Source organism: Apodemus sylvaticus, chromosome 2, assembly GCF_947179515.1.
Source record: "Apodemus sylvaticus chromosome 2, mApoSyl1.1, whole genome shotgun sequence".
In the NCBI taxonomy this organism is placed as follows: Eukaryota; Metazoa; Chordata; class Mammalia; order Rodentia; family Muridae; genus Apodemus; species Apodemus sylvaticus.
The window spans coordinates 61,629,206-61,642,497 of record NC_067473.1 but is presented as its reverse complement, the minus strand read 5'-3'; the positions used below and the strand labels follow the sequence as shown (position 1 = coordinate 61,642,497).

The 13,292-nt window shown below is 45.4% G+C and overlaps 1 protein-coding gene across 3 annotated transcripts in view; it reads left to right on the top strand.

Annotated features, from left to right (window-relative positions):
- The first annotated feature begins 6,351 nt into the window (after positions 1-6,351).
- Creb3l2 (cAMP responsive element binding protein 3 like 2) overlaps positions 6,352-13,292 on the top strand; it is a 116,196-nt gene continuing 109,255 nt past the window's right edge. For all 3 annotated transcript variants that reach the window (XM_052173452.1, XM_052173451.1, XM_052173454.1), the window contains exon 1: positions 6,352-6,820. In XM_052173452.1, the coding sequence (XP_052029412.1) occupies positions 6,719-6,820 (102 nt within the window). In that variant the 5' untranslated portion in view covers positions 6,352-6,718. The remainder of the gene's footprint in view (positions 6,821-13,292) is intronic.

Sequence of the window (13,292 nt, the reverse complement as noted above, 5' to 3'; positions counted from 1 at the left end):
AGCCTGTCTACCCTCTAGCTCCTTTTTCTTATGCTTCTTTTATGATAGTGTGGGTGAGATGCCCATAATAGTCTCTGGCATTTCAATACTTGGTCCCCAACTGGTGACACTGTTTGTGTAGGTCTACAGGGTATGGTTTTTCTGGAGAATCGTGTCACTGGGGGTGACATTTTGAAATTCTTTGTCATTCTTGTTTTGATCTGTTTCCTGCCTATGGCTCACGATGTGAGTTCTCAGCTGTTCCTACACCACATTAGCTCTCTCTCGCTGTCTATTGCCACACCTCTCTAACATGAAAGAGTCTCTCCCTCTCTCCCTCTCTCTCTCCCTCTCTCCCCACTTTTGTAGGTGCAAGCCAAATAACCTCTTTCTTCTAAATAGCCTTGGCTGTGGTGTCCAATCGCAGCAATAGAAAAGTAACCATACAGTCCTCTAGACAATCTCACTCCCATTTTCGTTTAATAGTCAGTGTACATATACATGATAATTTGGCCTAAGCTATATGCTTCTCATGTTCTCAATTATGCCTACAACCTGGCCACATCAAAATTATGAGCATTTTGTATTTAGTTTCCCTGCATGGCTTTGCTTTGTTTGACATTTATATTCTTAGCCCATCTAAAGATTTAGAATATCTGTGGTAAGGTAGGAGTTTGATTTTAAAAATTGCTGGGTTTTGTTTGTTTTGTTTTGTTTATTTATTGTGTGTATATGAGTACACTGTAGCTATACTGATGGTTATGAGCCATCATGTGGTTGCTGGGATTTTGAATTCAGGACTTCTCCTCACTCCTTCCGGCTCTGCTCCCTTCAGCCTAAAGATTTATTTATTATTATATCAAAGTACACTGTAGTTGTCTTCAGACACACCAGGAGAGGGCGTCAGATCTCTTTATGGATGGTTGTAAGGCATCATGTGGTTGCTGGGATTTGAACGCAGGACCTTTGGAAGAGAAGTCAGTGCTCTTAATAGCTGTACCATCTCACCAGCCCCAAATTGTTAATTTTTAAGACAAAAACTTATTATATAGCCCATCCTAGGCTGGAATTTGCTACGTAGCCCAGGCTAGTTTTAGCCTCCTGAATGTTAGGATGATAGTGGATGTCACCATCTCTAAAATTTCACGGTCTTATGTGCCTAGAACTACAGCACTTGGGAAGTGGCAACAGGACGGTCAGGAGTTTAAGGACACGCTGGCTACATAGTGAGTTTGAGGCCAGCCTGGGCTATGTAAATGAAAGTCTATCTTCAAAATAAGAAAATTAAAAATTATAAAATCAATTAGCCATTTTACTCGGAGTTTTGGCAGTGCCACAGTGCATTAGTGGTCTCTATCTCACGGGCGAGTTCCTGTGAGTAGCATTCCCACTGTGATGCCCATGGCGGCATCGCCAGGTTAGTAGTTAGGGTAACACAGGAGATGAGACACTGCCTGTGTTTACAGCTCTTCCCTCCCAGTCTGTCTCTGTTGTCTTGCTTGTCTCCACAGGAACTTATCAAGACTGGTGGAGGTCTCTGTACAGATCGCCATCAGATTTTCAAAGGGTACCCAGTGCTCAGGGCTTTCATAGTCCAATGTTCAGAAAATGAGAGAGGGACTCTCTTCTCTGCTACAGGCAGAGAAGCTGCACCTAAGAGCCCTCTGCTGTTTTCTCTCCACTGCCAATCTCCACTGAGGCCTACGCATGCATGCCTCTGGCCCTTCCTCGCTGAGGGTACTTTAGAGGTCAGCAGTAGCTTTCCATATCCCTTCCTGAAGAACAACTGGAGGGAGAGACCCCAACCAATCATTGAACAGCACCTCCCTGGTCCCCACCAACTTCACCACAGGAGAGAGTTCCAAGTGAAACACGTCCTTTGCCCCCATTCCTTTAAACTCCTTCTACTACTCCCAAGTACAGTTTTTGGTTCTTTAATAAAAACCAGCACAGCCTTTTAAATAGGGCTCACACTCAACCCTATATGACAGCCGAGTCCGCAGCAATCACACACTCCTGTCTCAGGATTCTTAGGGAAAGGCTGCAGTTTCTCACAGACATCAAGTTCTGTGTGCACAAATGAGTACAAACTAAAAAGTGGAGGAGGAGGAGCTCATTTCTGATTACATTATTATAATTTTTAATAATTCCTCAAGGCTGGGAAACATGTCCAACTGACAGGTGTCAAATGCAAGGTGTGGTGGCGTGTGCCCATAGACTCAGATGCTCAGGAGGATCATCTGAGACCAAGTGTTCTGGATCAGCATAGGACTTAGCAGGACTCTATCAATGAGACAAAAACAACAAACAACCCAAGACTATTACCGGAAGAAGGAAAAGAAGTGGTGTTAAAGTGCAAAGCCAGTCCTGGTCAGAATTCATGGAAACAGTGTTGAGAGAGGAGATGGGGTTTGCCAAACTCAGAGGGCAAAGTGCCCAGGAGGAATGAGACATGCTCAGAAATGGGATCCAGGTGTGCAGTCCTTACCCTCTGCACAGCATTTTCATATTGACTTGGTTTGGCTTACTTTCCTCTCGGTAACTGTCTCCTGTTCATGACTAACTAGACTGAATTATGTAAACAGGATTACAGCTGAGGAGCCAAAGAGAAGGCTGGGTGGGTAACAGCACTGGCCACCAAGCCTGAGAACTTGAGTTGAATCCCCAGGATGCACACTGTTCTCTGACCTCTCCATGCTCCTCGTGACACATCTGAGCCCTCTCACCCCAGATACATACACAATAAGTAAATACACGATGCTCTAAAAACAACCACAGCTGTGGAAGAAGGAAGAAGAGCCAGTATCTTTCTGACCATCATTAATCTCAGTCTCTTTGGCTGATTCTTCAGACCAGAGGTTAGCTATAACCCAGGGAATGCTTGAGAAACGCCATGGTGGAATGTATCTTCCCCATCTTCATGCTCAGACTGAACATGATCCTTTTTTTCTCTTGTAAGTATGAGTACAGAAACAGGTGACTGAAAGACCAAATTAATTTCAATAGGGGAGTTTTATACTCAGATAAATGTGCACAAAATGCTGTCTGGAGTTTTCCAGATATTTAACCAGCTCTTTTTGGAGAAACTAAAATTCTTGGATATGAAAAAGGGAAATTCATGGACTGGAAAGATGGCTCAGCGGTTAAGAGCACTTACTACTCTTCCAAAGGTCCTGAGTTCAATTTCCAGCAACCGCATGGTGGCTCACAACCACGTGTAATGGGATCTGATGCCTTCTTCTAGTGTGTGCTTGAAGACAGTGACAATGTACTCATATACATAAAGTAAATAAATAAATCTTTAACAAAAAGAAAGGAAATTCAGTGAATTAATATTTGCTGGTTAATCAAATACAAAGTGCACCAATGAACAGGGTCAAGTCAATATAGAAGGTAGAGTCTGTTTCCACGATATGAGAATATGTCAAGTTTGAGTTCCAGAAATGACAATGGTGGAGATGAGGGGAAAGCAAGCAAGCATGGAGAGCAAATTTGTAAAGAGGCTGGCACGGGAAAACAAACAATATCAGGGTAAATCAGGAGAGTATCAGGCTGGCCCATCACGTGTCTGAATTTGGCTCAAGGAAGTGCTGTATCTAGCTACATAGTTGATAGTAGAGAAGGGACCAGGGCATAGCTTCCACAGGATGCTAAGAAGCAAGAAGAGAAACAGTGAACCGAGATGACAAGCCCTAAGAGTGATGGGGGAAGGGAATGGATGACTTAATATTCAAGATGGGAACAGGAGGGTGTACTAGCAAGTAGTCTTGTGGGCAGTTATTGGGGAAACCATGCATGAGACAGAGGAGGTTGAAGAAATTCACGGACCACACCAGCATCTTTAGGATCACCTAAAGTTAATCAAACCTCAGGGTGTGGATGATCCTCCTCCTTACGTAACAAAGGAAAGACTTGGGGACTTAAAGTCTTTTAGCACAGAACCTTTGGGTCAGGAATCTGTGTAGCTCAGCTGCAATCTGTGATCTGGGTTCCCTCACAAGTTGCAGCCATCTGAAGAGCCACTCTGGGGAGAACCTTCTTCCATGGCTATTAGCAGACTCAGTTGATCATGGGCTGTTGCTTGAGGGGCCTCAATTCTTTTGCTGGTAACTGAACACTTTTCTTCTGTCCCTTGGATGTATCTGTCTCTCTACAGGGAAGATTACAATATGGTGCCTGGCTTTCCTTGGAGTAAACAAGCAAGAGACAGAAGGAGAGAGCAAGAGGGTCAGAGTCAGAATCTTATTCTCTCATTTTTGCCCACACTGGAGAGGGGGAATATACCCAAAGGTGCTGACACCTGGCAGCCATTGTGGAAGCTACCTACCACTGGGGCATTACTAGAACCAACCTTTGTCAGATGCAGTTATGTTGGGCAGAAAATGCTTGTGCCTATTTGTTAAGGAGAATGTATATTTCTAACCTTACTTGCTCATGATAAATTCTGTGTTAAAAGGAAATGGGGCTTTAAATGCTGAAAGAGTGATTTACAAAAGAGATGTGATGAAGGAGACGAACAGGTCAGAAAAGAAAGTCCAAAAGCTTACAGGAAAGTTGAAAAAATTATTGTTTAAAAAATATGTGGCTAGCCGGGAAGTGGTGGCGCATGCCTGTAATCCCAGCACTCTGGGAGGCAGAGGCAGGCGGATTTCTGAGTTCGAGGTCAGCCTGGTCTACAGAGTGAGTTCTAGGACAGCCAGAGCTATACAGAGAAACCCTGTCTTGATAAAACCAAATCCAAAAAAAAAAAAAAAAGAAAGAAAGAAAAAGAAAAAGAAAAAGAAAAAAGAAAAAAAGAAAAAAAAAAGAAATATGTGGCTGAGAAGTGGTAGTACTCACCTATAATTCCAGTACTTGGGAGGCAGAGGCAGGTGAATCTCAGTGTTTGAGGCCAGGCTGGTTTGGTCTACAGAGTGAGTTTCAGAACATCCAGGGCTACACAGAGAAACCCTGTCTCAAAAACAGATAGATAGATAGACAAATAGATATAATAAAAATAAAAGAAAGATCTGTATTTAAGTATTAAAATAGTCCCAAAAGATCCTAGGCTAGACAAGCAGATTTATTTACATGACAACAAAATGTTGCTTAAAGACTGTAAAGTTCTGAGACTTTCGAGTGTCTTCACACAGCAAAACCCTGCTTTAAAGAAGACAAAACACTCTGTAGACCTGATACCTGACTGTCCTCTTGTAAGAACCACCTGGAACCACAGCATTTCCCTTGTATGTAAAATAGTTAAACTATAGCCAACTACAGCTGTTTCCATAAAAGGAAACATCAAAAGGGAAGAAGAAAAATCATGTTGGGGGAAAATTCTTAAAACAAAAGGCCCTTTGTTCTCTAAGGGGCTGAAGACTTAGTACCCTTTCCCACCACTCATGTCGGGGTGCATCTTCCAGCCATTAGAACACTTGCTTTCCCCTAAACCCCATTTCATCCACATGGCACTCAAATGTCACCTCCCTGACCAGTATCTGGAACAGTACGCACCTGCCCATCCTCCCATTTTTTTGCCCGATACTCCATTGGGAATAAAAGATCTATGAACCAGGCACTAGTGGCATAACCCTGCAATCCTTCCCAGCTCTCCCGAGGTTAGTCGGAGAGATCAGGAGTTCAAGGCCAGCCTAAGCTGCACAGTGAGGTTGAGGTCAGTCTGGGCTACAGGAGACCCTGTCTCAAAAACAGAACAAAACAACAAAATCCTATGAATTAAACAAACTTAGCCCACTGATTTAGGTCTTGGAAAAGTGTGTCATTGGTTAATGTCTGTTTAATAAAGCCCATAAAGTTACATAAAAAGCAAGCAGTGAGCATGTGCTAGAACTGTGATAATTCATATTTCTGCGCACGTACGCATTTTCATATATGTAGTGCATTCTTTAAAATCCAGTCAAGACTCACGCGACCTAAACTAGTTGGAAATGTGGACAACGCTTCAATCCGCTGAGGAAATAAACTCAAGAAACAAACCTCCTTTTGCAGAGACTTTTAGGGCGGACACTGGGCGCGCACGTCCTCTCTTATTAAAAAAAAAAAAAAAAAAAAAAAAAAAGTATTCTTGTCGCTATTTGATTGGTTTGCTCCTCCAAGTCTCCCTAGCTCATTGATCTATGTTCCAGTCTATCATTTCTAGACCCAAGCATCCTATTCGTCCGTTGCAATGCTCCGTCAGGAGGCGTTCCCCAGTGACGTAACGACCCTCTCCGCCCACATTCCGAGGTCTAGGCGGAGACTTCGTGCGACTCTACCTCTGGGGGCGGGACATGGGTGAGAGGGGGACTTTTGATACGGTAGAGCTGGCAAGACGGGCGTCCGATTGGTCACTGGCCTGGAAGGAGGTGGGGTTGTCTCTGGATCCAGGGGCAGTGCTCAAGAGCCCAAGGGAGTCTCAAAGTTTGTCTGGAGCCTTAGTTGGGAGTGGGCTTGTTGCGCGAGGACTTTCTTGGGATGAGAACTGCCTTTTTGCATTCCTTTTGGATGCACGGCCCGATTTAACCCCGGCACCTTCTGCACGATCCCAGCAGGCTTGTCCTTCCCGGGGATTCACAGATCTCCGAGGACACGGGTCGCGGAGCCTACTACCGCAGGGCTCTCCCGAGTTCCTGCTCCAGTGCCTAAGTTCCACGCGCGCACACGCAAGCACACGGGGAGAGAGGCGTCTCACCGGTCCGCGGCGGCTCTGCGCGGTCCCCTCCTGCCTCAGCATCCTCGGCCCTGCGCGGCGCCCCCCGCCATGGAGGTGCTGGAGAGCGGGGAGCAGAGCGTCCTGCAGTGGGACCGCAAGCTGAGCGAGCTGTCAGAGCCCGGCGAGACTGAGGCCCTCATGTACCACACGGTGAGGACCCCTGGTCCGGGCAAAGGGGGGCGTGGGTGAGGAGATAAGGCGGGTTTGTCACCAGCTGAGTCCTGGGAGGCAGCGTTTGGGAAGGGCATGGCCATATCAAGAGGTCTGGGGATGGGAGTTTTCTTTTATGAACACATTAAGGTGCACAGCTGAAGCCTTTAAACTTTCTTCGGAATAAGTGACTCTTTGTATTCCAAAGCAGTTTATAGTGTTTTCCTGTCGGGAGCTCCATTTCCTATTGCTAACGGTACAGCAATGCTGGGAAGGGACGCGTTTTGAGAAGAATGCCTCCGCCCAGTAACATTGATTCTTTTTTTAATGGTAAGGTTTGTAAAAAACACACACACACACACACACACACACACACTCCCAAAATTTGGACAAGCTAAAGTAGTATTTTCTACCCATATGTTTTTTATCCCCATCCATTCGGTTTATTTATTTATTTATTTATTTATTTATTTATTTATTTTACTTTCTTGTTTATATCTTTACAATGTTCATGAGAGTTAAAAGCCTTCCTTCTCTCCACTGGAAGGCGGCTGCTGCTTCTGCACAGCCTCGAACTGCTTCCTCCCTTTTCAGAGGAAAATCTGAGGCAGCTGCATGTCTCAGAGAGGCTTTGGGGGAGAGGTGGGACAGCTCACCAGTTCCTTCCCGCGAGACCTCTTTGGAGACTCAGCTGTCAGAAGCGTGAATCATATAAAGATGTCACTTTCAGCTTTTTGCAAGAGAAAATCTTGTTTGTGATGGCCAGTGCTGGGAATGTGGCTTTGTTCAGAACTCTTAGAACTTGAGAGAGAGAGAGAGAGAGAGAGAGAGAGAGAGAGAGACTGAGGGACTGAGGGACTGAGGTAAGGACAGGCTTGGCTGTATTTCTGTCTTAGTGCTGCTGTTAATGGGGTCAGTACCAGGATATTTGAAACTTTTGCAAAACGGCCTGCAGACTCCACCTCTTTGGCCTTTGCTGCTGGCTGACTATATTTTGGGAAAAGGGATGGGGCCTCCCTGCTGCTTCCCACCAAAGCATTTGTGGTAGCTGAGAAGGTCTGGTTAAAAAAAGAAGCCATGCGTAGGGTTTCGAGGGAGTGGTGGTTCACCCTGGGCCAAAACCAGATGTTGAGCGTGATCCTGATCAGCCGGCCTTCGCCCGCTATCTATCCGGCTGAAGTCTTCAGGTTGGGAGCCTAGGTGGGCTTCATGTGCTTTAGAAAGACCCCGAGCGTTTCAGACTATAGCTGGTTTTTTGTTTTGTTTGTTTGTTTTAACTTTGGGGGGTCCAGATGTTTGCACTGACATGAGCTGCAGCTTGCCATGAGTGGAGAAACAGTTTTCCTCTTGTTTTTTTTTCCCCGGCAACAGCTCTCACTAAAACGTCTTACACAGCAGCTGCAAGGCCACAGCCGTCCGGCCGTCTTTCAGTGGGTGGGATAAAATGTGCAGACACCACATTGCTGGGTCCCGAGAGATCCCAGGCCGGGCTTTGAGATGAGTCCCTTACCTGGGGCTGGCAGAAACTGTAGGACAAAAGCTTGGCTTGGCTCCAGCTCCCATCTTTACAGCTTCAGAGCTGGAGACCTTTTGATATCAACAACCTAGGTTTCCTGTGTGAGGCAGCGATGTGGGGTTGTTTGTTTGTTTGTTTGTTGTTTGTTTTTCCTGACAACCCTCTGATTTTCACCAACTATTATAGGTTTCCAGATAAGTGTCTCCCTTCTGAACAGCTCACATATACAATATATCTCTCATGGTGGCTGCCAGTCGTGTGTGTGTGTGTGTGTGTGTGTGTGTGTGTGTGTGTGTGTGTGTATTAGTCTTTAAAGACACACAGGTGGCTGGATCGTATGCCTCTGAGCTGGGGCAAGTTCGGATAAGCTTTGCTGATCGGCGCTTTTCCCGGCTAGCGCTTGCTTGAGCTCAGATGTCTGTGTTGCTGAGCTGCTGGTGCCGTTCGTCCATGATGGCTCAAGGCTGAATCCCGGTCTGGACCAATTTTTATGATGTTTTCATTCAAAGGCCTCCTTTCACTTCATATTTATCGAGTAACTTCCACGTGCCAAACACTCTTCCAAGCACCTGGAACCATAATGAACAAAAACAGACCAGTACACATGACTCTGTGTAGTTTATGGCTTTTTTTTTTTTTTTTTTTTTTTGCATGTGTGTAGGGAAAAAATAAGCAAGAAACGAGAACCATAAAAGAGAGGCACAAAGTGTAGAACAGTTGACACTTTAAATGCAGAGGAAGAGGTAAAAGCAGACACCTGTGTCACCCTTGGTGTCTACCCCAGGGGAGATACCTCAAGGATGGAGGCTGGGGTGGAACTATCTGGACGAGGGTTTGAAGGAGGGGAGTGTTAGCTGGAGGAAAAGCTGGCTGGGCACAGGCTGGCTGTCAGAGGTAGGGCACCTCAGACATGATCTGTGTCTGTAACATCATCTTCTGTGGTAGGTTACCTTGTCTTGGAGAGTCATTTTCTTTGTAAATATGGGCTACTTCCAAGTTGCTGGTGCCTTGTTTTGGAATGACCCAGGTACATTTACTTTCTTTCTTTCTTGTTGTTTGAGACAGCATCTCCCAGTGGCCTAGAACTTTCATGTAGGCTAGGGTGGATGGTCAGTGAGCCCCAGAGATCTACCCTTCTCTACCTCCCCAGTGCTGGGATTACTAGCCTGAGACAGCAGGCCTGTTCTTGTTTGGTTTTGGTTTTGTTTTGTTAATTATGAACTTCAGTCCTTGGGCTTGCTAGGCAAGCACATCCTGGCTTGATCACCAGATCTCTCCAGCGCAACTGTCACCATCTTAAAAATCTCAGTCCTTTTTGGGTAGGCGCTCTAGAATTTGATTTTGCAAGGGTTCTCCCCAAATTATGCCGGGGCCCTACTAAAAGACAGTATGCGAATGCTTTACTAAAATCATGCCGTTTCCCCATTTCCGTGACCCAGTGAGAGTGCCCCTTCTTTGTCTCTTTTTTTTTCACCATGGGTCCCAGGACTTGAACTCCGGTCCTCAGGTATGTGGAGTTAAGTCCCTCTATCTGCTGAGCCATGTTGCTGTTTAAGCTCATTTTCTCCTTTTTGTTTTGTTTTATTATATATAAGAAAATGTAGGCTTGGTGCACTGGAGAATGCTGGGGGATTTGAGCCTCACAGCTAATTAGTAACACAACCTGGATGCAAATCCAGATCTGCCTGAGTCCAAAACCCTTTCTGCTATAGGTTGAAAAATCCTGACCTAAAGAGAAGTGTCTGATGAAAAGGCTAGGGGAGAATGATAGGGTTGTAGAAACTGCTGAGTCCCAAAGCAGCCGATGTTTCACCTGAGCTGCCAGTGTCTTCCGGAATCGGGCTCATTGTTTTAAGGTGGGATTTAGCTAACACATCCATTCATCACGAACAGCTCTTTTTTTTTTCTTTTTAGCAAACTTTTAATATGCTCCCTTTCAAAAAGAGAAAATGTCCAAGTTGCCTGAGGCTGGGATTTTTCTTTCTCAGATGTGTCTTGTGAGCGTGAAGAGCTGTGCTTTTTTTTTTTTTTTTCATTTGGCTAGCCGTGAAGACTTCTGGGTCTTGAAGGCTCAAGGCTTAAGGGAGACAGTCAGCAGAATAATGAAACCCTTGAATAGGGTGGATGTGGACTCACTCAGCAGATCCTGAATTACTAAAGCTTTGGGCTTCCTCTTGAGGCTTATATAAAGCCTTCTGAGATGAAGGTGCAGGTCAGGAGGCCCTGGTTTCCAGCACTGAATCGAAAAGTTGTGATTAAGGTGAGGGATGTTCTTTTAGTTCAGCAAATAGTTGTTCTATGAAAGCTGCTGCTTCCAGACTGATCGAGGCTGAACTAGTGTTCAGAACCACAGCCTACACAGAACCGAGGACTTGTCTCCCAGGGCTGGGCGCCATTCTGAGAAACCTTGCTCCTTTTTGCAGGCATGCCTGGATGTAGGACTGTTCTGGTGATATATGAACCTGTAAGGTTCTATACAAACTGTACCCCTGGGAATTCTCTGTGACTTTTGCAGTATAGAAGACAAAATAATCAGTACTGCTTTAAAGCTCAGTACTTGCGTTGCACAGGCTTTTTGTGAAGACCCCAGGGAGCTGGATGCTTGGTGGATGGGGATTCCCAGGTTGAATTCCCAGATCTGACCGTGGCTTGTACGGAATAAACATTGCCATCTTGGCCACTTTTCCTTTTCTGGCAAATAAAGATTTTGTTAGCTTTTGCAACAATTCTGTTCCTTTAAAAATGAGTAGGTAGCGGGGGCCACCTTTGCTGAGGTGGCCACAGATGTTCTGTTTAAGTTCTGTTCTGTACAGTACAACGTAAAAGGAGCTGGGGGTTACACCACTCAAATTTTCCATCTGGTCAGGTTCTAAGGTGAAATGACTGGCCCCAGTCGTAGGGAGGGAGTTAAGGAAAACTGATGCTATCCCAAGGGAAGCATCTGGCTTTCTCATCTGGCTGACATTGTCTGCTGAGGAGTTGGTCTGTCTCACAGAATGAGGGGTTTGATCGTCTTGCCAGCAGAGACTGGGGTGGTTCTGATGGGCAGTGAAGCCTTTGGCTAGACATTCTCTCACTTGGATGTCATTTCCTGTTGTTGCCCCCTGCAAAGTCCTGATGAGGACTCTGGGTCCTCACTGGCTGAGAATGTCACTGTTTCGGGTCACCTGGCCTTCACCTGTGGAATAAGCACTGAATTCTAGCAGGGCATAGAAGTATAATTTGTCTTCAAGGACCTCGTTTGATCTTTGTCCCCTTCAAGTTTTCCCTCGTTCTCAGACTCTAAGTATTCTCACTTTGATGTCCTCTTTCTAGCCCATTCTTTTTACCTAATATTAGCTTACGCTACTATTAACAATCCCAGTGCATTCATGTCAAGCCATAATTACTTGAGGAACTGGTGGCTCTGTACATGGAGAACGGCAGGCAGTAGCCAGGGAGTACGTGCAGAGCATTTGGGGAATTGGAGGGCAGGGTGAGTCTCTACTGCTGTTACTCCATACATACAGCCCTTGAATGACAGCCTCCCTCGCTCATGTGTGGCTAATTTATGCAGATTTAAAGATTCCCATTATCACAGTAAACATCTCTGATCCTTTATTTTTGTTGTTGCCCAGACGGGGATGGTATTAATTGCTCAGATGGTATAATACTAACATGAGAATGCAAATATGGGCAGGGCCGAGTTTTCTATTTGCCTTTAATCCCGAAGATCTCAGGTGCAGTGTTCTGGGGCCAGAGAAACTCCAGGTAGTGCTGCTCGTGTAGAAGAATGAGACATTGCATCTGAGTGAATGACAGTGTGAGTCTCAATGCTGGCAGCTATAAGCACCCAAACTTACCCCACGTCCACAGATATAAGTAAAGTACTTCTCATATTGCAAGGGGCTAAGAATGTTGCTCCATGTTTGGATGATCCACAGCTCCTCAGTGCCCGAGGGGACTTTGGTTCCACCCATCCATGTTGGATACCTGGTGGACACAGTGGTTTAGGATGTTGTATCCACAACAGTATGCAGATGAAGATGAGAGACAGTTTCATGTGGCCCCTTTTTTTGGAAGAGACTTTTCTTTACAAAGGGGTTGGTCTGTTTTTTTTACGTTTGTTTATTTATTTATTTACTGTGTGCACAGGTGTGTTCATCTGCATGTGTGTGTATAATGTATGTGGCCTGTGTCAGGTCCTCTGGAGCTGGAGTTACAGGTGTTTATGAGCCACCCAGTGTGGGTGCCAGGAACTCTGGTCCTCTGCAAGAGCCATCTCTCCAGCTCCCGCCAAAATTTTCTTAATAGCTTCCCTGATTTAGTTTATTTTATGATTGGGCCATACAGTCATTTCTAAACACACAGCTAAAGAAAGGCATAGTTTAAAAGAATTATATATTCTAGCTAGCCTTTATAAATGACATAAAAACATGGTATTTGACAAGCTGTAAACCTAGATTGGACAGGTTCTGAGATATTCTTACACCCAACCCATAGGCCCGTGTTACCTGCTGTTTGAGTCTTGCCCGGGCTGCTTCCATTCCATCAGCAGTCCTCAGGGGTGGTCGTGTGCTCATGACCCATCTGACCTCATGGTGGCCTCTTGTCTCCTTTCCTCCTTCTTCTCCCATGGTCTCTCTTGAGACCCCCTCACTGGATTCTCAGGGCCCACCTTTCTCCACTGCCCAGTCACAGACTCTAGCCCTTTATTAGCTTTAAATTGAGGAACAAAGTTTACACTACAGAGGCCAATGTATGTGAGAATTCACTGGTCTGGGGGGCCACCTGGACCTTGGGGTTCAGCATTTAGCATTTGAATCCTTAGCAGCACCGCACCAAGCCCCCAGCCATGTGGGATTGAAAACTTAATCATTGAGGGATGAAAGAGATACTAGAGACCAGGTGTGATTGTTGGTACAATCAGCTGACAAAAGTTTTGTTTGATTAACAAACAAAGGTGTGCCTGCTGTC